We start from the raw sequence: 25,123 nt of genomic DNA, 5'->3' as shown, positions 1-25,123 counted from the left end.
TATGCACATGTACTCAGTTTAGATCTTCCTGAAGACTTTGATCCTTCCTTTCTTATATCAAAAGGTTTTTTTAGGGGGATCAGGCAAAGAGATGTGAGCCTGAGTCATTTTGTTATGATATGTTGGGACTCTGTGGGTTTATTTTAAGATCAGTTGCTGTTTAGCAATTCATAGTCCTAGTTTTATTTTGGAAATGACTTTCAGTTTCCATTGCATATGAATATTTAAGACAAGATTATTATTATTTGAGACCAAAGTTTATTCTTTGGAATTCAGCAGAACATTTTCTGAGAGATTCAAGTATAACGTGGCTCCAGGACCTATTGGTACGGATGGATTCTGCAAAGCATACACTACTGCCTGCACACAAATACATGATCACACACGCACATGCAAAGAAGGAACGAAGGAAATCTATACACGCATGTGGGCGTGAACGCAAATATCTAGAAATTGAACGAAATGTGCCCGCAAATTATGTTTACCAAAATTGCTCCTTGAGATGAAATTTCAGAAGTCATTGATTCATTGGAGAGGGAGAAAGCCCAAGAAGCCTTAAGATACTCAATACCTTGTTTGTCCAAGGTTAACCCGCAGTGTCTTATATCTATAAAGCAATTTTCCTTTCAAGGACATACCAGACCATCCATTTTCTGCTAAATGTGCATAACGAAACAGATGCAGATGTTGCATTGCCGGGGTGGAAATGGAAATTTTCTTCTTACTCCTAGGGGTACCAGAGCTCAGAGTCCACAGCGATTTCTGCTTCTGCCCTCTCCCCCCGCACCCTCGCACGGGCTTGGGTTGTGCATGAAAAGGGAGATTCTGTGACTAATATCAATGAGACAAAGAAATGAAAGCTCTCTAATCCCTGGGCTGGGCGCCAGCCGTCCCACTGTACGGGGCCATTGGCCAGAAATCCCACTGTATGCTGGGCCCCAAGCCAACCAGGATTGGATACAATGAATTTCACAGCCACCTTTTCAGAGCTGACAGCAAATGCCGGGGCACCAACAGCCTTTGATAAGAGCTCCAACTTTCTCTCTAACATTTCTACCCAATAATAATAAAGCTTTTTATTTAGAAAGCGGTGCTCTCTTGAAGATTGCTTAGTGCTTTTGGAGACACCAATGCATTCATCTCAATGCTTATAGTGAGAAGGCGTGGTGTTGGTGGCCAAGACTAGGAAATCAACATTCTCTTCCTGTTTTGAGAGAGAGAGAGAGAGAGAGAGAGAGAAAGGGAGAGAGAGAGAGAGAGAGAGGGAGAGAGAGAGGGAGACATTACTGTATGCAACAGTTCATTCTACTATTGAAATTTCTAGACAAAGCCTCACATGAATATTCTTCCCTAAATTAAACGTGTTGCTGTGTGATTCTTAATGAGTTGTTTACTTAGAATACCTCGTCTCCTCTTAAGACGGGGGGCTTTTGAAAGGCCGAACACATACACAAACCAGTTAATACTGGCACCCCTCATTGAACTTTCTCGCTGTTTCAGATTTAAATATTGATTTCTTTCTCTTTCTCTCCCTGTCTCTTCACCATGGCAGCAGCTGTCAGGAAGTTGGGAACTTCAGGCCAAGAAGGCACCCAGGAGAATATGAACGCCATTAAAATATTTTTTACCTCTTACTTTATTGTTGTTTCGAAAGCTCTTGAGGAGCTAGCTGGATACCGGGTAACCGAGAAGGCTGTGTCTCCACTGGGGAAACACTGGATTTGATTTCCATTAGGGATTCTGAATTATTTAGTGGGACTTGAGTGCCCCAATCAGCTCCTTTCTGAGTAGTTGGCTCTCAGCATCCATTCACATCCAGCGTGTTCTGAGGCCTTCTCTTGAAACCACAGTGTTCATGGTGTGTAACTTCTTCACTTTCAGTTTCAGAGGTTTGGAAACAACTTACTTTCTAAGAATTAGGCTCAGTGTACGTGAAGAGAGGCCTAGAACGTTGCAAATGAAAATAATTGGGAACGACCTCATTTAATCCCAACTTGTTCTCATTTCCGAATCGTGCCATAACGTACTCCAGCATGAAGTCTGCACTCTTTCACACTGTAGATGAATAGTAATTGCTGTAAGAAGTTAATTTCCTAGCACTCCTGTGACCTTGCTGACTAATCGGGTTGTATTTGGATCGGGTCAGTTGGGACTGACACTGGTAGAAATTTCAGTGGAAATCCAGAAGAGAAAATAAAAGGTAAAGGGAGAAGCCAATGCATAGATACATACAGACGTGGATCTCCCTTTCAGTTTCTGTACATATGTTGAAGAGTAATCAAAACTGAGCTAATACATCTGACCACTTGTTATAAATTTGCCATTTTTCCCGTCATGTCGCATGCTTCGAAAGAGGGTGTAGCAAACACGTCTGAGAAGAGGAGTGTGGGTCAGGTCCATGGATAACCTTGCCAACATCCCTATGGAAGTTAGGCTTCATTTTACTGTCACAGGCATTCCTGGATAGGTGGTCAGCCAGGAGGCACCGCATATTGGATTTCCATTTTGAAGGCCTCGCACTGGCTGCGTTGAGCAGATGGAAGAGAAGGAGTCAACATAACAGCAGGAATGCTGGTGGGGACGATCCAGCCGGGAAATCATGGCGGTTGCAAAAGAAAAAAGGAAAGATCAAAAATAAGCCCTAGGTTCCGAGCTTTGCGGGTGGTGATGCCAAACCTTGAGGCAGGGAACGGGACTGGACAACTAGACATGAGTCCAGCCTTAGAAATGCTGAGTCTGGAGGCTTATGTGAGGTTTAAGCACAGAATGTGTTATTTAAGCAAGATTTAAAAGAAGTATATACCACGGCACAAGTTGGCAATTTTCAATTCACTTCGCGTGTATTTTCAAAGCATGATCTAAGACTCTGGGCCACTCGCTTTCATTAGTCCCTCTAGAATGCCTAAGTCAATTTGTGCAAGAAGCTCTCAAGCTCGCAACAAAAATCTTCCCAAACTAGAGTCTGCCCTTTAAACGGGGTGTTCAGCTGATCTTCTCGGGGCTTCCATGTCCAAAGTGAAAAGAAGAAATTTTGCTAATGACTAATTCTTTCATTTCTCCCCCATTTTGGAGCTTCCCTATATCAAAGTGATTGGGAAAAGAGAAGTTGTGTCCTTGTTTAGATAAAAATCCGGTTATCTGCTACTCAAGGGACAGAATTGGTAGCTCAACTAAGCCTTGTTTTCCACCTCAGTCCCCCTCCCCCAGTACCCTTTTCTTATCCATTTAAACAATTACCCTAATGAATATTTAGTACATTTGTCAGCAGGTTTTGGCTATTGCTTAAGGCCTATAATTTCAATGTCTTACATCCTACTTGCTTTTTATTTTGTTTTGTGTATGTTTGTGAGTCTTCTTTCTTGTTGTATCGTTGTTTTGTTCGGCTCTCTGTGTGTATGAGTGAGAGAATCAGAGCCACCCTAACTTCTGTTCCATTCCCTTACCCCAGGTAGTTGACATGGCTTTGGCATTGCTTTCACGTGTGTGGGGCTGGGTATTTGTCTCCAATAACTTTTACATCGCCATCGTGCACCCTGCTCTCCAAACTTCCCTTACATGACACTAATTTTGGTCCCATCCTAGTCAAGGAGAGGGTGGTAAGAACAATGCAATGGTTGATTTGTGCATAATATCTAAAGGATTGGAATAAGTGACTATTCAGAAAAAACTGGGTGGGGGGCACCTGGGTGGTTCAGTCGAGCATCTGACTCTTGATTTCAGCTCAGGTCATGATCTCATGGTTAGAGCCCTACAATGGGCTCTGCACTGGCAGTGTGGAGCCCGCTTTGGATTCTCTCTCTCTTTCTCTCTCTCTCTGTCCCTCTCTTGATCTCTCTCTCTCTCTCTTTCTCTCTCTCAAAATAAAAAAACACATTTTCTAAAAAGATAAAGATAAAAAAAGAAAAACTTGGCACCAATAGGAATTTTCTCAAAAAGAAAAAATGAGTATATTTGAGAAGTAAATACAGAACAAAGGTTTCCTAAAAAACTGGAAAAGTGCAAAGTGATATCAAGAAGATGACTATAGAGTTGAACATTTATTTGGCAAATTAAGGAGTATGTGATGACAGGCCATAATTATCTTCATCTTCCAGGCACTGGGGTAAGCAATTCATAAAGATCACATGTAATTCTCACAAGAACCCCGTGAGGTAAATGACTCATTACCCCTATTTTTCAGATGAAATCACACAGCTTGAGGTGGTCAAGTCGAGGTTTGAGCCAGATCGGACCTAGAATGTACTCTGACCTCTTTTGGTCATCATCTTTCCAGACTTTTCATTATATTTTTGCCACATTATATAACATTTTGATACGTGGGAAGTGAATCACTTTGATTATTTACCTTTTGAAACTAAATCGTTAGAGGAAAAACTATGATGGAATTCAGACGAGAAGAAACAGTTCTATCCTAAATTGTGGCCTCCATTTTTAGGAATAGTTAGGAATGCTTTTAGCTTCAAACAACAGAAAACCTGGTTAGCAATATTTCACATAACAAGACTTCCAGAAGTCTGTGGTCGCTGCTGGCATTGGTTCAGCGTCTCCAAGATTTCAGAGCCCATTTGGTGTCTCTGTCACGCTGCTGTCCTGCACCTTGCGTCTCACAAGATGGCGACGTCTCAGGAGTGGTGCTCAGCGGAGGGTTTCTCCTTGAGTATCTCCTTCACATGGGGAAAGAATAAATCCTTCCAAAGGCCCCGGAAGACTCCTCCTTACTATTATGCTATTAGCCATGATAGGGTTAGATGTGACCTTTCCTGGAAGAAAGATTGAGTAAGTTGGAGTTAAGACTTTTTTCAGCTTCCATAATGGGGGGGGGCAGGCAGAGGAGATGGGGGTCGTAGAAGGGCATGGGGTAGCAAACAGACATCTGCTGCAACTATCACATGGCACAGGCAGACGGTCCTCCCTCCGTATGAAGAATAAACTGTAGTCACGTGATCTCTCCTCCAAAGACCAAACATGGTTAGTCACCTGCACCTACCTGGGTTTTTGGTGTTTTTTTTGTTTTTTAAAGCTGGATTTCAGCTCCTTTATGTGTACCAGGTTTTAGCAACACTTTAATTTCCTGTTTCAATTACCACAGGCTTAATAAAAGCTGTTGCATGGAAAAATAGTTATTTTGGGGCACCTGGGTGGCTCAGTTGGTTAAATGTCCGACTTTGGCTCAGGTCATGATCTCCCAGTTCTTGAGTTGGAGCTCCGCATTGGGCTCTGTGCTGACAGCTCAGAGCCTGGAGCCAACTTCAGATTCTGTGTGTGTGTGTGTGTGTGTGTGTCTCTCTCTCTCTCTCTCTCTGCCCCTCCCCCGCTCACACTCTGTCTCTGTCTCTCTCTCTCTTTCTCTCTCAAAAACAAGTAAACATTAAAAAAAATTAAAACAAAGAAAAATAGTTATTTTAGTCTTCATTTCCATCAAGTTACTTGCTTCTGCCTGTGGTAACAGTCTGTAAGCAGTTCTGTTCTTTTCCTTAAACGTTTCATTTTCTATTTCAGTCTCTTTGGAATTTTTTGTTGATCTCACCATATAAACTCAGAACTCCTTAGCAAGATCTGCTGATAACTAGTTCATGTTTCAAGCACTTTTTCTGTCACAGTGTTTAGAATAAGAAACCAGTTACAGCATAAGATAGACTTTCAGTAAGTGATACCAGTGCCTCATTCAGCCAAATATTTTATCTCTAACAGTGGCACAAAAGGGTGTGTGGGGGAAAATGTTATTAAAGGAAGAATTTATCCTAAAGAAGATTCTTTTTCCTGACCAGCCAATTATATATATCGATGCGTTTTCTAGACCCCGATTGTTCCAACTCATAGTTCTTTTCCGCTTTGGGGAGGGCGGAGACTTAAGGGAACAACATGTGACACTGTGGGCTGTGTCCTTCTAGAAGCCTTAATAAGAAGCCCACTTGTCCTTCCATATGAACCACGTTTTCGATATCAGATTTATCATTCATAAAAGCATATTTGGGGCTCCAATTTGCTTTGTCCTATTTTATTTGTATTTGTTTTTAATGTCTCCGTTGGCTTGGAGCTTGAAGAGTAAGGTGGTATATTATTTACCGACTCCTCGAATGCCGTTGATAAAAAACTTGTGATCGTGGGGCGCCTGGGTGGCTCAGTCGGTTAAGCGTCCGACTTCAGCCAGGTCACGATCTCACGGTCCGTGAGTTCGAGCCCCGCGTCGGGCTCTGGGCGGATGGCTCAGAGCCTGGAGCCAGTTTCTGATTCTGTGTCTCCCTCTCTCTCTGCCCCTCCCCCGTTCATGCTCTGTCTCTCTGTGTCTCAAAAATAAATAAACTTTAAAAAAAAATTAAAAAAAAAAAAAAAAAACTTGTGATCGTGATTCCTTTTCTTTCACAAAATACGTATCTGACTTTATACAAGCTACTTAAATAGTAAGGCTTGGTTTTTCTCATCTATAAAATGGGATTACTGGCAGGTATTTGCTCCGGAAGGCTGTAACAAGGATTAATAATGAGAAAAAAATGTAATGTGTGCCCGGAGCAGATCATGGAATGTAAAAGACATTCAATAGTCATCTCTTTCTGTCCTTTGCATCAGAAGCTGAATCATGCATATAATACAGTTAATAAATGCAGGGGTGGGGATTCATTATTTCAGGATAATCAGAACCTAGAAAATATATTTTCAGATAGGGGGTCAACGTTTCATTATAAATGGGGATTTTTTATGTTGAAGAATAGAATGAAACTATTTATATTATTGAACAAACTTAGATTGTAAGTATTAACCCACTGAATAAGTCAAACGTACATTTTGTTTCGGTTTTTCTAAAAAATTGTATGGCAATATGTCTTCTTTCAGATTTTAAATCCGAAGCATGATTATATTTACAAGGTAATATGTGAATCTCTCATCAATTCTCCAAGATTCCCTCTGATTCTTTGCTTTTCAGTTATTCTCATTGCCACAAAAAACACTGTCATTGTTCTCTGTCTTTTAAAAGGTGATTTATCTCTATAATTTATTTTCTCATAGTATGTTGTATTGTAAGCTATTAGAGTATTCAAAAAATCTGTGAGAGACTACCCAATAAGATCTCGGTTGAACAGTTGAGGATAGATGCTAGCATCTAGAATGCAAGACTCTTTAATTAGAGACTAATTTTGCTAATGGTGTGTTCAAAACCTAATGATTCGACACCACCGCAACTTTTGATCTACCAGACATTTGCAACTATCGAAACCTGAAAAATGAAGACTTGAGTAACTAGGATATTACTGGTCAACTACCTTAAGTTAATTGTAAACTTGATAAAAATACGTCATAGCTTTTTTTTAAACTTCAGAGATCTATATTAAGACCCTACAATATGGAATAACTTTCAGCACCTTATCTAACCTCAAATTTTGTGATTCCTTGACCCCATAGCTAGAGGCTCATCAGACTGGCAAATCTCATACCTGGGATTTGGAAACTCACAAATGATTGGTGTGCCTCATCTTCCCCAAGAACCTAACGTATGTCTTCATTGGGAGCCCAAAACTCCTCCAAGTCATTGAGTGAGTGGGGTTGTTTTTTATAACCAAAGAAGAGAAGAAGGTAGGAAGGGAGAGAGAGAAAGAGAGGAGTGAGGGGGGAGGAAGGAAGGAAGGAAGGAAGGAAGGAAGGAAGGAAGGAAAGAAGGAAGGAAGAAAAAAGGAAGGAAGGAAAGAAGGAAGGAAAGGAAGAAAGAAAGAAGGAAGAAAAGGAAGGAAGGAAGGAAAGAAAGAAGAAAAAAGGAAGGAAGGAAGGAAGGAAGGAAGGAAGGAAGGAAGGAAGGAAGAATGGGAGGGAGGAAGGAAGGGAGGAGGAATGGAAGAAAAAAAAGAAAGTAAACAAATGAATTCAAGTTCCCTGAAAGCATGGGACTGCAGCTCCTTAAATGTTCAGCAAGACTTAAAGCAGATTTCTCAAATCAGTGGTCACTGATAGACACCTGGAAGCTATTTTCAAATTGATAAGTTTCTCATTCCTTCACCTCACCTTTCCTCTCAAAGACCTAATTATCAGCGTATGATATGTTCTCTGATATGGATATAGCCATGGATCTCACAGCTTTAGATCAATATTAGAAAAATTACAATAAAGCAAACAAATTAATTCACATTAATTTAGCATTTACTATGTTCTGGTCAGTGGTCCGTGTCCCTGAGAGTGTTGGAAACCACTGGAGTCAACAAAATACAGATACTGGGAGAATCATGAGGCTTGAATTCTATTTCTAGCTTCCCTTTCATGGACTCCGATATATTTTTTTTTTGAATTCTCAAAGTAGAGATTTTGAAAATACAAGTAGATACTTTGGGAGAGCTCTCCAACTCCATGTTTCTGATTCTATAGCGTTGTATGGACCGCCACAATGCACAAATTCAGTTACTGGTTGGACTAAAAAAAAAAATCACATAACTGTCCCCTCTCCTGGCTTCACTAACAGAAGGGAATGGACCACAAATGGTCAAGCCAATCCAGCTATGTCTTTTCAGATTCTGAGATGCTGATTCACTTATCCATTGATTTCTTACAAACCACCCAAAACTTAGTGGCTTTAAAAATAAGCCATCATTAACTTGCTCGTGTTTCTGCAGCTTGGACTGGACTTGTCAGGGCAGCTCTGCTCTGCCCCACACTGGGACTAGAACGTCCTAGATACCCTCTTCCATCACACATTGGATGGGTACCTGCATGGGGGTGGCTGAAACAGATAGGGGCTGGCTCGACAGCTTTCGCTCTCTGCCTGCCTCCCTGTGTGGCTAACTTGGGATTTGTCACAACGGTGCTGGGTCCCCAGAAGGAGCACCAGGGGGACCAGCCCCAGTGTGCAAGTGCCCATCAAACCGCCACTTGCTTTACACCAGCGAAAAGGGACACTAGCAAAAGGGACAAACGCAAAGTCAGTGTGGAAGCGGACTATACCGGACATTGACATCAGGAGGCAGGGTTCATTGGAGTCACAAAATAACAATCGACCAGACATACCAGTATGGGATCTCTGGTTTAATTTATCCTCGTAAGAACACTAGAAAAGCTTCTGATCCAGGCACCCACAGCCTATGTTTTGTTCCTTGAAAATAAAAATGACAACAGAACCAAGAAATTTCTGAAAGATCCAGTTTTCCTGAGTGGAGCTATTCAGTCAAATGACTAGCACATTATTCCAGCACAAACCCCATGCACGATATTTGGTATTTGTTGCTCATCCAAACTTTACTCCCTACTTCTTTTCAGACAAGATAAAGAGAATGAAAAATATGAGTTGGGTTTGGGTTAGAGCAAGAAAATTCCATTCCATCGGTATCGCCCTTCTCTTGACAACCTCAATGGCCATTTCACATTTGGTAATTAAGCCTGTACTTTTCACCAGAGGCTACTGCTAACGGAGTTGAGGATGTCACTCCTGATGGCCTCTGGCAGAGGAACGAGGGTGTCGTTGGCAGGCAGACCAGCTGTCATCTCTTCCTGCAAAGAGCCAGCCGCTCACTGAGCCAGTGAAAACTGCGGCCATTGATTTTTCTATACAGATGATTAAAAACAGCTTGGATGCCTGTATTTCATACCCATCATCAGTGACAATGAAAGGCCCTAATTCATGGGACTATATCATGGTCTTCAGGGCAAACCGTAGGTTTGGGCTGAAGATGCATTTTCCTTTCTGTACAGTACAAAACAAAAACAAAAACAAAAACAAATCCCCAGAACCCTGAATTCAGAGGAGCCAGACCCAATGTAATCCCAAAGCTGAGAGTAAAAGTTACGGATAGAGGACGTTTAAAGAGAGGCTTCAGGCAGTGGGAGACATAGAAACCACAACTGAACGGTGCGGATCATCGGGAGAACATACAGAATACCCCTACAGCTTATACGTTGACAGAGGTTTTCACGTTATGAAAAAATCTTCACAAGTTTGGCCCTATGCCATCTGAGTTTGGAAATGTGGTGATTTTCAGAAGAACGAAGTTTAAAAACAGGCAAATTAAAACAAGAAAACTATCCCTAGACTTAAATAAACTGATAATGCGGGTTATGTGTGCAGGCCCTATGCTAGAAAGGACAGCCCAGCGGTGCCTTCTTAAACCGGCAACGCCCCCAGACTGGCATCATGTGAAGCTAGACTTCGGACAAGCTGACGGATTTTTTTTTTCCATTCTCAGTTCAAGCTTTTGGGTCTATTTATTCCATATATTCTCTCCATTCAAGTTTTCACAAATGGGCCCTATTTAACACTGTCAAAGCGTGTTTTTTAAGGCATTTTTACAAGCCAGAGGGAGAAAAAGGATTGAGGCAGACTTTAGGTCGGGAACTTTAACGTCACCGCAAAGACAATTAAGTAAACCAAATCATCTGAGGTGAGGACGTACAGGCCCCTTTCTCTCTGCCTGCCCCCTACCCCACAGTGCAGGGAACGTGTGGGAAATGGGATGAACATGCCGTCAGTGAAATCCTCCCCAGCACGGTTTCATAGATACAACTTTTTGAGCACCGACTATGTGCTAGGCGTTGTTCTAAGTGTTTTTCCAGCCAATCTCTCGTTTCCTGTCCACAAAAACTCCATTCGGTTGGTGGTATCATTTTCTCCATTTCTGATGAGGACGCTGAGGCTGAGAGTGTTCCGTGACCAAGTTCACCCCGCCTGTAATCAGCAACATAGGTGCCAAACCCAGGGTGGTCCACACAGAGTCAGACAATGCCAAGCAGAAAAAGAAACCCCATGACCTAATGAGATTGGTCCGTGAAAGAGAAACATCCTTCCTCGTTATCATTACCATAGCTGCCGTGTAGTTGTAATAATACCTGAGAGTTATTAAGCATCCGTGCTCCATGTAAGTTCTGGTCCTTTCCATCTGTGTCAAACTGAGCTAATTATCTTTACACCTCTGAAGGGATAGCCTGTAGAGTCGGGCAGCTAGCAACCTGTGACTCACTGTACCGATTTCTGAAAATAAGCACACAAATTCTCAAGGGCTGGAGCCATAGACATCTTATTACAAAAGGCATTTGTTTTAGATTTTTAAAATGCCAACCAATCATGAATGCTATGGCAAATAGAGTTCAAACAGTATGTTTTGGGGGTAGCTTTAATGAAGTTTTCCAATGACCTTGAATAGAGATCATTTTGAAGCTTTTAAATCTTTATAATGACCTGCTATTAAAAGAACCCTTCAGGGACACCTGGATGGCTCAGTTGGTTAAGTGTCTGACTCTCGGTTTTGGTTCAGGTCATGATCTCATGGTCACGAGATCGAGCCCCACATCAGGCTCTGCACTGACGACACGGAGCCTGCTTTGGGATTCTCTCTCACTCCCTCTCTCTCTGACTCTCCTCTGCTCATGATCTCTTTCAAAATAAATAGATTTTAAAAATTAAAAAAAAAAAAAAAAAAAAAAATATATATATATATATATATATATATATATATATATATATATATATCCCCTTCAGAGAATCCTACCATTTGAGAGAAGAAAGGGGCCCTCCAGAGACCATCAGCTGTACAGTCTTGTTTTGCAGATGAGGAAAGCTGGGCCTAAGGACAGTAAGAAGCATAGCCTTTCAGGAGCAGATCTGGGGCTGGACTCCAGTGTATTCTCTCCTGCTACAAACATCTCTTTTCACCCCAGTAGCTCCTTCACGTGGCATCTACAGCATTTGAACATGTTACTGCGATACAAGTTGCACAAAAGGAGCACCAGAGCTTTGGTGAGGTCTCCCCGTCCCAGTAAGCTGTGTGATCCTGAGGAATATTTTCAATCTCTTTGACCCTTGGCTTTCTTCTGTGCAAAATAAAGTTATCCAACATGGTTTCTAGTGTCATTTTGCTCCCATAACATGTGACTCGATGATTTTAATGTATTGGCGATTCGTTTCTACTTCTCACAAAGCACATGGGCCTTCTTTTTCCTCGGATTCTCCAGATTTCTAATGACAAATGATGTTGGAATCAGAATCCCAAAGACAAACTCTAAGTAAAGGACAAAACAGCCATTTTCAGACACACAAGAATTCCAAGAATTTATTTCCCTAGTGCTTAGTTTTCAGAAGTAATTTGTGACCATGCTCCAAAAAATCAAGAAACTAAGAAATATGTGAGTCAAAAGTGATAAGACAAATGCAGCCGTCCAAAGAAGAAAAGCCTAAGGTGATAATGGTACAGACTGACTGGGAAAAATATTCATCAAAATTAGAACAGGAAGCCAGTGGACTCTGAGAATGCCTTTAGGAGGAAGAATGAAATGGATTCCAGAATGACAAGGGAGCTCGATGATACCAGACATACTGAAAAAAATGTGTGTTGTATCTTTCAACAAAAACAAAGACGACCAACACCAAGAGAAAGAAAAACAGCATGAAAAGGTCCAAATACGAAACAGACGAATCTAAAAAAAAATGGTAAGAAAAGTATTTTGATCTGAATAATAGAAACATTGTCTTTCATTGTCATTGGAGTCCTTGCCTTGAAAACTTTCAGAAGAAACTTGTAATTGCAGCTTACTATTTGCCTCTGAGGTATGCATTAACATGCCATGCTAATGCATCTCCATGTGCTTAACTTTCAAATCTTAGAATTAAAAAATCAGCAACACAAAGAACTTGTAACATTGGTACAAAATAGAATGTAAAATGTACATCCGTATACTACTACATCAAAATAAAAACTCTGGCACAGTGAAGGAAACAATCAATGAAAATAAAAGACAACCTACTGAACGGTACAAGACACTTGCAAGTAACATATCCAATTAAGGGTTAGTATCCAAAATATATACTAATACAACTCAACACTCAAAAAACCAAATAACCCAATTAAAAATGGGCAGAAGATCTGTGCTGACAGCTCAGAGCCTGGAGTCTGCTTCAGATTCTGTGTCTCCTTCTCTCTCTGCCCCTCCCCTGCTTTCTCTCTCTCTCAAAAATAAACATTAAAAAAAATGGGCAGAAGACATGAACAGGCATTTCTCCAAAAGAAGACGTATTGATGACTGACAGATACATGAAACGATTTTCAGTATCACTCACCATCAGGGAAATGCAAATCAAAACTACAATGAGATATGATCACACACCTGTCAGAATGGCTAAAATCAAAAACACAAGAAGCCAACAAGTGTTGGTGAGAATGTGGAGAAAAAGGAACCTTCATACACTGTTGGTGGGAATGCAAACTGGTGCAGCCACTGTGGAAAACAGTATGGAGGTTCCTCAAAAAATTAAAAACAGAACTACCCTATAATCCAGTAATTGCACTTCTGGATATTTATCCAAAGAATACAAAAACACTAATTTGAAAGCATATGTGCACCCCTATGTTTATTGCAGCATTATTTACAATAGACAAGTTACGGAAGCAACCCAAGCGTCAATAGATGAATGGATAAAGAAGAGACAGTGTGTGTGTGTGTATGTGTGTGTGTGTATTACTCAGCCATAATAAAATGAATGAAATCTTGCCATTTGCAATAAGATGGAATGACCTAGAGAGTACAATGCTAAGTGAAATAAGTCAAAGACAACTACCATATGATTGCACTTATATGTGGAATTTAAGAAACAAAACAAAGGACAAAAAGAGAGAGGTAAAACAAGAAACAGACTCTTAAGTATAGAGAACAAACTGGTGGTTACCAGAGGGGAGGGGGGACGGAATGAATGACACAGGGCATGGGGATTACGAGTACACTTACCATGATGAGCACCAAGTAATGTGCAGAAGTGTTGAATCACTATATTGTATACCTGAAACTAATATAACACTGTGTTAACTCGACTGGCATTAAAGTGCAAAACTTTAAAAAATCAAATAAAATGTACATCTGTGACATGGGATATAGTTAACAGAAGTTGAGAAGTGGAAGAGGGGAGAAGGGATGGGGATGTGTTAAGATTCACACAAAACCATCACGGTGATTGCCACTGTGGCCGGAGGGGAGAGGAAAAGGGACCAGCGTGGGAAAACAGATCTGTGATGTTTTGTTAAGAAACAAAAGCTGTGGCAGAGTAGACGGTAAGGGCGCGGTACGGCCAGTGGCAAAGGATGTTATTCCCAGCCGCGTGCGAGCGCTGGTCGTTGTTCCTTCTAAGCACTTTGGACGGCTCTCCCAAGTCTGCGTAGCTTCCTCAAGTGGATCCACTGGCAAGTGTTTTACTGAATACCGAGGTACAGGTCTCTGCAGATCTGTGGGGTTCTCTCTCTGTGCAGTTTCCCGACACTCTTCTCTGTAAGTTCTGGTTGCCTTGGTCTGCCCAAGTCAGGAAATCTGCCCGGCTCTGCCTGAATTACCCTTCCCTGAGCCACTGCCTGGAAACTCCGAAGGCCGTAAACTGGGGTAATCATGCAACTAACTTCCGTCTCTTAGGGATCACGGTCTTTTTTTGCCTGACACCTGGTGTGTTAACAATCACTGTTTTTTATAGGGATGTTCTTTATTCAGGTGGGAGGGTAAATCTGGCCTCTATTAGTCTATCTTGAAAGCAGAAATTTTTTTTTTTTAATTTCTGCCTTATCAGGGATCCCTTTTAGTTCCCGCCTAATAGCCAATCTTTGCTTACCGCCTGATATCAAAAATTTAACTTAACCACCATTAAGGACAGTACTCACACCAATTACATCCAACAGCCAGTAACAGAAGAAGAGAAACGAGTTATGTTTCTTAATTTTTATTCTGTACATTTCCACACAATTCACAATACAGAAAAAGTGTCCAAAAAGTAACTGTAACTAGTCAATTTCTTTTTCAGAGATTAGTTCAGTCTCCCAAATTAATTCCGTTGAAAATCTCTGTAGAGCAACACAGTGATCAAGATACTTTATATAAATAGGAAATGCAAGAAAATTAGGGAAAAATACTTTATGACTTTGTTACAAAAAACTCCATTCTTCCCTTCCCCAGCCCACCCTTCCCACCCACCCTCCCTCCCTCCGTTTCATATGATCTGGATCCCACTTCACCTGGAAATAAAACTTCATCAACCTACTGCCACAGCTGCTACTTTTTTGGGGGGGGATTCCACCTGCCAGCTGGCAGCTTTGCAAAAGCATGGCTCTGGGATGTGATAGGGCAGAATCAGAAATCATGAAAGAGCCCTTTATAATGTGACTGCAACTCTTCATACAGATGTAGCCTTTGAGAGTGAATTATCCACAGCCAAGGGTACTCTGGATGCCCAAGAATCTTTTCCCACTCAGAAATCAAATGAAATGAAATATATTCATTCTTAGGGAATGGACATTGTCCTCTATTCCTGAACTCTCTACAGGAATGGTTTTCCCCACTTTCAATCAGCTACGATCCATATAATATTCAGATTCGCGGTTGCCACTTAACCATTTGTAATAAATAAATAAATAAGAACCCAGCCTAGCTAACCTTTACTGAAACTAACTGGACTATAAATTTCAAAGATGTGCTTTGCAAAATATTCTATTGTGCTAGAATATTTTGTCTGTCAAAGTTCTGAAACTCATTTCCCAGGATGGCAAGAAACCCACACTTCCCAGCCCACAATCAGAATGTGAGCAAACATCGATCTGAATTCTAATTGTGATGAAAATTATGCATGTGGTCAGAACCTCAGTCCAACCAAGAAGGGATGGAGGTCAGTGAATGAAAAATTTTAGTGCTAATAAGACCCAAAAGGTTAGGAACCATTTGGTTTCATTATACAAGGTACAGTAAATATCAAAGCCAGATAGTATCTTAAAAATGACCAATCTCACCAACATATCTCAGAGTTACCCATAAATTTAAAACAAAATATAGAGTAAACCAATTTACAGCTGTCATTGGTTTACTTTTATAAGTAAAGACAATTTGTAAACATCTCCTATCTCTATAATTTTAAGGTTACATGTAAACCCCAAGATAAAAAAAAGTTTGTCTTTAAATTTTTAAAGGTTGAATATATTTAGATTTATGAAAAAACCCTAAATTGTCCTTATTTCTTGCAAATTTTACCATAGACAATCACAAACCTATGGACAGGTCTAGCCTCCTATGAGCACTTAGAGAAACTCCTTCCAAAAACAACCTAATCCTTAGGAAAGCTCTATTAGAAAGCTCTTTCTAGAACTGTCTCTTCCCCTAAATTCCACACATAATTCTTCTAAGCTGCATAGATTAAAAATTTCATGATATTCCTCGAAGCCACTTTGAACAAGTTCAATTTTTTTCTACATCTTCTGGATTTGCTTTTCATGAGGATCAAAGTTTACTGAGAGTATATATTATTTATTTGTGGGTTGCCATGGCAATTTGTCTGAAGACTAGAGCCTTATTATTGTACTGCTCTTGAGAATCTTTTTTCCTTTCCCATAACTCTCTGCTCTTCCTTTCCCTTCCCAAGCCAGGAGCAAAGACAAGGTGGGGAAGAAGGGGAAGCCGGGGCGGGGGTGGGGGGCATTTTCTCAGCAAAACTCCAGATAATGGTCTATTTTTAAAGATTATCTCAAGAGTGACTCCCATCCAGCCAACCTGAAATCCAAGAATTCAGGTCTTCTTATTATGGAAGGGGGGATGGGCTATTAAACCTATAGTCCACAAACATTGTAGCAACATTAGTCTAGCAATACAAGGTTAAGTCCTACTTAATGACAATAAGTCATTTAAAAAATGCCTCTATGGCTCTTCACCAGAAAACAGAGATCTGTCATTCGTCCAGGCCCCAGCCACAGCCATACACCCCAAATGACAAATGGGTAGAAAGAAAATGAACACTAGATCCTTTTTTCCTCTTTAATTCCTGAACCTGAGCCTGCTCTGCCTTAGTAGAAACACCTACTCTACTTGGGAGATTTGGGAACTGGCTAGCAATGGACAGCGTGTGTGTGTGTGTGTGTGTGTGTGTGTGTGTGTGTGTGTGTGTGTGCGCGCGCGCACGCGCACATGCATGTGTGTACATAAGCAAAGCAAATTGTTTTAAGGTCATGAAATACCTGCTTCTCAATGACCTGGGATATATTTGCAATGACTGACACTGTTAAAAAAAGCTGTAACTGCCATCTACATGGCAGAAACCGAGAGGTGGTAGGGACTCTAACAGTGCTGCTTGAGTCCAAAATCAAAGAAATCTAAAACTAGAAAATATCACATAAGTCTTTTAGTCTAAGCTCCCTCACAATAAAGGAATTGCTTTTTCATGATCACTGATTTGGCTGTTCAATTTTCGCTTAAATAGTGGAAGAAACCCTAGCTGCAGTAAAGTCGCTTTGTTTTTTTAGAAAGCCTAGTCCATTTTTTCTGGATAGATGTGTAGGAAAAAAGAAATCCTATAAACAATAAAGCTACCTCCTTTTCATGTCTGTTCTGAACTCTTCTGTCCTTGCTTTAATTTGCAAATTATTTGCCCTACAGAACTTGAATTACATAGTCCTACTTCACCTGTCTCCTCCAAACATTCCTGTTCCTAATGTTAGTTTGTTCTCTTTCCAGATCAAATAGCCGCCTTCTACGTATACACAGATCTGCCTGTAGAGGTGCTCTGTAAAAGAAGAGATCCAGAATTGGAGAATCTCTCAGGCCTGCTTATTCGTTCTGCTTCAAGTGCAGAACTTCCCACAGGTGTATCAGACCTCTGTGCATGTGACTGTGTGGCAGATATGGCTTCCATACCCATGAGAGCAACGGAGTCTTGAATGGCAAGCCCATTCTCAACACTTTTTGGTACAGCATTCTAAAATATCATCCCAATAGCGACTTCCAAGGAGAGAAAACAGTACTAACATTTTTTAAATGTTGAGAATCATAGACAAGCCAGAAGTCACCCTCAGTATTAGTTTTTTTCATGAAGTCCACCATGGCACCAAACATTTGACCCTTTTTTTCCCTTGGACATTTACCCAACCTGAGAAGCCTCTGAGAGCAAAAACTCTGACTTTTTAACTTTCTATTCCTCAGTTCTACCCAACTCTTGCTGTGGGATGCTAAGTCAATATCTTTTCAAGGAGGCACCTTCTAAATTGTGGAAATCGGAACGACGTAAAACAGCACTGGAGGCAATGGCAGGACACTGTTTACTTAGCGAACATCTACCGTGGGGGTGTTAGTCTGTCATGTCTAGAGATCTTTGTCTAAAAATTACTGAAATTATAATAAACAGTATAACTGACAGTAAATGGTATAGATTTGAGTTGTATAAACTATTTTCTATTGAAAGACACATGTGTTTCACCAAAGGACTGAGAAACGAGACAGTTTCAGTTGTTCCCACCATTAAGGGACTCCTTTCAGATGCCATTTGGCTCTAAACAGTAAACCTTGGGAAAACATTCAGAATCATCACTTGTTTCCATGGGTGGACCCTCCCTTGCAGCTCTCACGCCTGCAGCGAAAACAAGTGGGAGTTTCCATGATTGCCTTGTGTGGATCCCCAATATCTTTTAGGCAAAATTTTCTTTTGCGGTTGTAGTAGATTACGTTTAACTGTAAGAATACCAAATCACGCCACTTTTTTGTTTTTTTGTTTTTTACACTGGACAGACAGTAAAACAGATTTCTAAGATGACTTAAGGATGCCTAAGAACATGTATCAAAATCCATGACGCTTCCAGAAGTATTCTGGAGTTAGACGTCGTAATATGTTTTCTTTTCACTAGCTCTTAAATTCATGCTTAGTCGGTTTAACATTTTTTAATGATAACTAAAAGTCATTCTCTCCAAGATCTTCCCTCTCAAAATGGTGTTTTAAAGATTAAAATCAAGACTTTCATAAATTTTAAGACTGAAATCCTGCCATCCACATTAAAAAATAAAACTTTAAAAACTCACAGAATCTGATTCCAGCCCCTTCGATAAACGTTCCTAATCACAGCATCATCCCTCCAGGTGGTCAAGCAGTGTTCAAACAGTCCCAGGGTCCAAAAGTGTGTAATTCCACCAGGGTGTCCACTCCACTGTTTGACGGTTTTTACTTCATTTTTGTATTTAGGTCGAAACCCACTGCCAATTTTGCCTATTGCTTCTAGTTTCATTCTTGAGAAATAGCATGAGTTTTAGCTGTCATTTCGGTAGCATTTCTGTCTCATCTGAAAGTCTTGGTCGCAAATACATTTTTAAGAACACTACCAAGACTCGAAGGAAAAGGAAATGCAAAATATCATCCCCTTCATATTCTCATTTCGTGTTTCATAAAACTAAAATCTTGCGGGCTGAAGAGTGACAGGCACAATAAAGGCCTGATGGACAGCCCATTGCGTGCTTTCCCGGCACCCTGTGCTTCTCCCACGCCCAACTGATCACATGGGAATCCGTCTTTTCTCCTAGGCCGCCAGCTCCATGGACTCAAGAGGTTGGGCTCTCTCGTTGATTCTTAGAGCCTTAGCAAGCTGCTTGCATCAGAGTAAGGGATAAATATATTTTTGAAATAAATGATTGAATACCCAAAGGTATGATTGGCTCATGAACTTATGGTTGCCCGCAGGATGCCTGAAGACATATAAAGACTCTGGAATCTGTCTACCATGAGGATATTATTCAATATTCAAATCTCTGCTTTAAAAGACAATGCCTCAACAGCCTAAGAATCATTTTTTTCTGCTTTCTTTTTGAGACCAGGTCACTGCTATGTGTCCTGGGAGAGTGGGCTGTCCAAGGGCACTACTCCTTGCTCAGTTCCTGTATTTAGGTTTCTCACTAAACTGTGGGGAGACGGCCTAAAAATCCACAGGTGGCCAGTAGGGGTTAACACGTATATAATCCAGTCATCTAGGTAACTTCGGGGAGCACATGGTTTACATCACCAGATGTGGAAGAAGCTGCCATGACTGAGGACGCCAAGACGGACGTGTGCTAAACCTCTGTGGCAGATGACTTTTTAGAATAAGGCTTGTTGTAACTCTATAAGGTAATCAAGGTCAGTGGCCATCTATTTGTCCTTCAGGCAAAATGGATACTTGTCCCAGAGGGTCATTTCATTTTGATCCATTTTGAGCCTAATGCCTGGGGAAAATCTGGGCAGCTGTATGACAAAATTATGAAGGTAGTGGCGGAAAGTCCAGGAGGACTACTGCCATGGTCAGAAAAATTGGAGGGACCAGAGATGGATGATGACCTGGTCGCAGAAAGGGTTGGGGCCAAAGTCAATCTGAGAGGCTCGGCAGAGAAAAAACTACACCAGTCAGCTGAATATGGAATTCAGAGAATGAGAAAGTAGAGAGATTAAGAGAAGGTTCTAGGGAGACCTGGACAGAGACTATTTTACACAAATAAGTGCTAAAGGTTAGTTAGAAAAGTCTTCTCATTTAATAGATGTTCTACTTTTTTTCTTAGCTAAAATGAAGATAATCCATTTAAGTAGAGCAGTTAGTTTTATTTGATGGCTATGAGGAGTCATTTCAACAATGATCTATTTTATTTTTAAACAGCATAATTGAGTAAAAGATCACACTGTTTTCAGTGATTTCATTAGCTACTCCTACTGGAAGGAAGCCAAGCTCTTCAGACCCCAGCCCATATCCAAGTTACTACACCTTCCTGTCAGTAGCTGGCCCTAATTAAATATCATCAGGCAGTGTATGGAGTGTTATTAGCCCTGCAAACTCAGCCTTGGTAAGGGGAGTGAGCAGGACAGAGAAAGAAACTCTCCATGTGAGATCCAAAAATAGCGCAGACAAGGCTCTGGGCTCACGTAGGTTTCATGCTTCACATAAGGTAACATAAACCATTATAAGACCTCTTGGTCATGGATTTTATGACACACAGCAAATGCCATGTGTAGCTGGAGTGCTGCAGTAAAAGAACTAAGCTTAGCAACGGTAAAAACAACAAAGAATAAATGAGAACTTTCTGTTAGCCTGTCTTTGCCTGTTGGTGTTAACTATACACAGAGATGATTAACATGCTTCTAAAATGTTCTATTATAAGCCTATGCAATAGCGTGTGTATAGTACAGATATACACACACGTATACAAATAAATATATTTCTATACGTGGGTGGGGGGGCTTGCGTACACAGTATTTCTGACAACATACAAGCGACAATGTTTATTGGTGTTAACGCCGCTGATCTCTGGGGAGGGGGGCTGAGGACACTACACCAGCACAGACGAACACCTTGACCTTGCCCGTGATTCTCATCTGTGCTATTCGAACTTCTGATAAAAAGCATGTTTGACTGCTATAAATTAAACGATCTAAATAAAATTAAACAATTTAAATAAAAGAGACCCATAAACACTTAAAACTGCTGCCCCACATATTGTAAAACATGGAGATTATGAGAAGTCTGGTAAATACATTTCAGAAACACTTTAGGCAAAGAAATGGTTATGAGGTCCAAACAAAAGCTACCTGCTGAATATCTCTCAATGCAAAAAGATCTGCCTAAGCGCTAGGGCCAGCTCCCATGATGGCCTAGGGAGCCACGGGGTGGGCGAGGTTTCCCATCAGCTGTCGCTAACTTCATGGCTGTGCACTTGCCAGCTAAGATCTCTTTTTCAGAAATTGCATTGGTTTTAAGTTAAAGCCTCCACAAGAGGTAACTAGAACCCTCCAAGTGAAATTCGCAGCCATGGTGTTTATTTCCTTCTTGGCTTCTGTTTTTTATCAAGTCCTTGAATGTGATAAAGCACAGCTTAGCTGGGTTCTATTTCATTAAATGTGTACGACTGGAATCTACGGCCTCAAAAATGACTACCTTCAGGGTTCTATGATGTTGTCTTGTAATAACTCGCCATTTCTCATACCCCTCCCTGTCAGCCTAACCTAAAAATGGAATCCCAGAGCAGAAAGCACCACCACGTGAGGGGCTCTTCTGAGCCAAACACAGAGGAATGAATGCCAGCTAAGGCAGCCTCTCTCCAGTACTGTCTCAGGAGGGTTTGTAGAAATTGCTATTTCTATAAGTATACAGTTTTATGTATTTTAAATTAAATGCATGTGGGTTTAAAGACCAGGGCCAGACCATTTGCTTCTATACTTTCTGATGGCCCATTAAAGGTGAGAAGATATACTTAGGCTGAGCTGGAAACTGCTGGAACATATGGCCTTTCTAAAGCCCAGGACTGTCACACGCAGAGATCAATTTTTAAAAATGCTACAGGAGGTAGGTTTAATATTGAATCCATTGAATATATAACTGTTCTGCTCATTTTTGATGTTCTTTTCTTGGAAAACCCAAGTCCTGAGGGCATTTGCTTTTTCAAAGAGTTATTTGCCTTGGTTGTATGCTTCCCATCAACAACATAGAGCTTTTTTTTTTTTTTGGCTTGGAATTATTTTCAAATGTACCAGAACTCCTACAGTAATCATTAGCTAATCTACTTTCATACCAGGAATTTACTTGTGACTTCAGTTGGACCTATTTGAATTGGCCCATAGCCATCTATACCCTCAATTTTCTCTGGGCTGCTTTGAAGCATCACAAAGAAATGTGAGATGGTAGTTGGTGAAAATAGTCCTTCATCCCAGAAATGGCAGCTGGGTAACCGATGGTGTGGTCGACTGTTTGGCTAAATCTAGGGAATGGAAGGCACCATTCAAGGCCAGACTCCAGTCGGTTTTAGAGATTATATTTCTGTCATCACAACATCTCTTTGATGGTGCCACCAACTGAAAAACTCCCAGATGAAGCCCAGTGATGAAAATCTCCTGGAACATATTTTTTCCAGCTTCTGGAAACAACCTACTGCAGTCCTCCTTCCCTTCACCATAAAACCCAACAGATAATTCCATTACTAAGACTGTTAGATGACAACAGATTACTCATGACCAACCTCTTCTCCCACAGCTGGAAACAACACCAACGATTTGACTTTGGAACGACGTTCCCATCCACTGAGAAGCTACTCCTACTTAATCCAGTATTCATAGCTGTCCTTTCAAAATGTTATGTGACCAGACGAAATTCAGATAAGCAATGCGTCACCACTGGACCTTTTCAGTAAATGTAGAAAAACCATCATTTATACGTTCACATGCAGAAACACCAGAGAAGCACTTTGCTTGTGTCTAAGAGCAAAATGGAAGAAAGCTCAGAAGACATCGGTTTTAGTCTGAAACAACCCTTAATCACCCGCTTTCATTTCTCACTTACACCCAAGTCGAATAGATATCTTCACTGAAAGTTAGACTTTTTCTCTTGCTATCGTAGTTATCACAGAATCCCCAGTAGAGGGACCCGTGTGGACCAACAGATCTGTGGCAGGATGAGAAGTTGCAATTCCAATTTTAGAGACACATTTCTGGCTAGGCTCCCACAGCGGTTTGTACTAAGAATTTTCCAGCAGATGAAAACAGAGAAGAGAATATATTAGACTACCCCGTACAGGAGAAATGGGGCTGTAGTGCTATCAAGCATAACCTGGGACTGGACAAGTAAAAGGTGAGGCATCCATCAGAAAGATCCAGCCATCCTGGAAATCTGGCAGTGGAACTCATAAAACAAGGCTTTATCCTTGGGACAAGGCTTACTTGGGGGTAATAAAAACCAAAAGCTTAGAAGGAAAAGCTAAAATGGCCCCCCCTTCCACCACTGCACCTCAGGGTCTATACTTATTAGCCTCTGTGCAATATTCCAGTGACCGTTTTCTTGCTTAAGTGAGTTATTTTGACTCAATATGTTGCTACTTTTGCATTGGCTGTTTCATTTCCAGTCAATTAGCCTGCTTTCTCTTATCAGTCAAGAAAGTCTACACGTAAACGCTGTCACAGTGCTCCGTTTCCTGTTATCGCAGCTCTTGCACATGGTTTTCTGCTCGGGCAACTTCAACTGCACTTAAAAATCCAGTGGTTCTGCAAACCAGCCATGGGCCTTCGTTTAATCCTTCGCTCGTCTCTATTGAGGCAAAAGGCAAAGATGGCTACACGTAGGCAGTACGGAGCTGTGCAAACAGCCCAAGCTGAACCAGTCCTCGGGGCTATCAGCAACAGCCCCACAACCCCGGGCCGGCCCCTGGGTTCCCTCCCATGCCACCTCACCATACCTCAGAGATAAGAGCACACAAGTTGACATTATCCATGTGGCACGTCCCAGCTCCTAGTTAATGATAAGGGGTTGGGTGGGTGGTTGGGTGGGAGGGAGGGAACATGCAAAAAGTCACTAATAGTCTTGGTATATTTCATCTGGGAAATGGAAGCAGCTTTACAGTTGTGTTTCTGCAGGACATCCAGAGGGTTTTCAAAGACCTTCAGATGGTCTTGTGGTCTTCAAAGACTGAATGTAAAGAGAACAGATCATATTTTTCGAATGGTGAGTAGTTACAGTAGAATTGTGTGGTACAGGGGAGTCATGAATGCACAGGGGGAGGCGGGAGCAGTGCCATGTATACGAACATCCTTTGAATCTTGAAAATAAATTATACAGGTGAACACAGAAGTTCATGCTACTTGCTGGAAGCAATAAGGATCAAATTTCGTGGAACTTGTATTCCACAAATCTCCAGGTATCCTGCCTCTTCCTCGGTGGGCTATCATGTTCTGTTGGACGTCTTGGTAGCCCTTAACAACTGGTGACATGGTATCAGATTGATTCTTGCAGGAGAGAGACAGATTTATGGATTCCATCAGCTTCTTCCAGGGGAGCTGCCCGATCGCCGGGAGGGCATAGGTGATATGCTTGCTCAAGTTCTCTTTGTGATCTACCAGGGTCAAACAGCAGTTTCCAGGTCCTCGTGGCCAATGATCTTATAGTTCTGGCGGCTTTCTAGGTAAGCAGCCAAATCTGGGTCTCCAGCTTGCTGTGCTCTCTCTTGAGGTGTCTTACCCTACAGGTAACAAGGTGGGAAGGAAGGAGACACAAATACTTGGGATGAGATTTTTTTTTTTAAATGCAGAAACAGAGGTATTCAAAGATAACTCACTAAAAGATTTTTCCATGCTTATGGTTTTAGAGTTCACAAGACACTTTCAAATCTATTATCACATTAAACATGTGAGATAGGTAAGTTTAAGAGAAAGAGACTATCACTCAACAGCTGGGGCTTACATCTGAGGAAACAGAGGTTCAGGGTAACTGGGTCCACAGCAGGAAACAGTGTGGCACAGTGAGCTTTGGAACCCAGATGCTTCAGCAATAGAAATTACTGAACAGAAAAGCAGGAGAGCAGGCATTCAGATTTCTGATTTGGGATTCTTTCTATTATACTAAACTCTGGGAAGCAGCAAGTAGAAAATGATAGCATGGGATGG

At 41.2% G+C, this 25,123-nt stretch overlaps 2 protein-coding genes across 9 annotated transcripts in view; both read right to left on the bottom strand.

The window, feature by feature from the left end:
- Positions 1-20,162, bottom strand: part of PTN (pleiotrophin) — a 131,010-nt gene extending 110,848 nt beyond the window's left edge. The window contains exon 1 of the mRNA XM_086689250.1: positions 18,766-20,162. Within this exon, the coding sequence (XP_086545376.1) occupies positions 18,766-18,968 (203 nt within the window). The 5' untranslated portion in view covers positions 18,969-20,162. The remainder of the gene's footprint in view (positions 1-18,765) is intronic.
- A 122-nt stretch (positions 20,163-20,284) lies between these two features.
- DGKI (diacylglycerol kinase iota) overlaps positions 20,285-25,123 on the bottom strand; it is a 441,829-nt gene continuing 436,990 nt past the window's right edge. For all 8 annotated transcript variants that reach the window (XM_086689190.1, XM_086689223.1, XM_086689216.1 and 5 more), the window contains one exon: positions 20,285-24,699. In XM_086689190.1, the coding sequence (XP_086545316.1) occupies positions 24,583-24,699 (117 nt within the window). In that variant the 3' untranslated portion in view covers positions 20,285-24,582. The remainder of the gene's footprint in view (positions 24,700-25,123) is intronic.

Source organism: Puma concolor, chromosome A2 (assembly GCF_028749965.1).
Source record: "Puma concolor isolate L17-30 chromosome A2, mPumCon1.1.hap2, whole genome shotgun sequence".
Taxonomy (NCBI): Eukaryota; Metazoa; Chordata; class Mammalia; order Carnivora; family Felidae; genus Puma; species Puma concolor.
The sequence above is the reverse complement of the archived record's forward strand: the minus strand, read 5'-3'. Positions and strand labels throughout refer to the sequence as shown.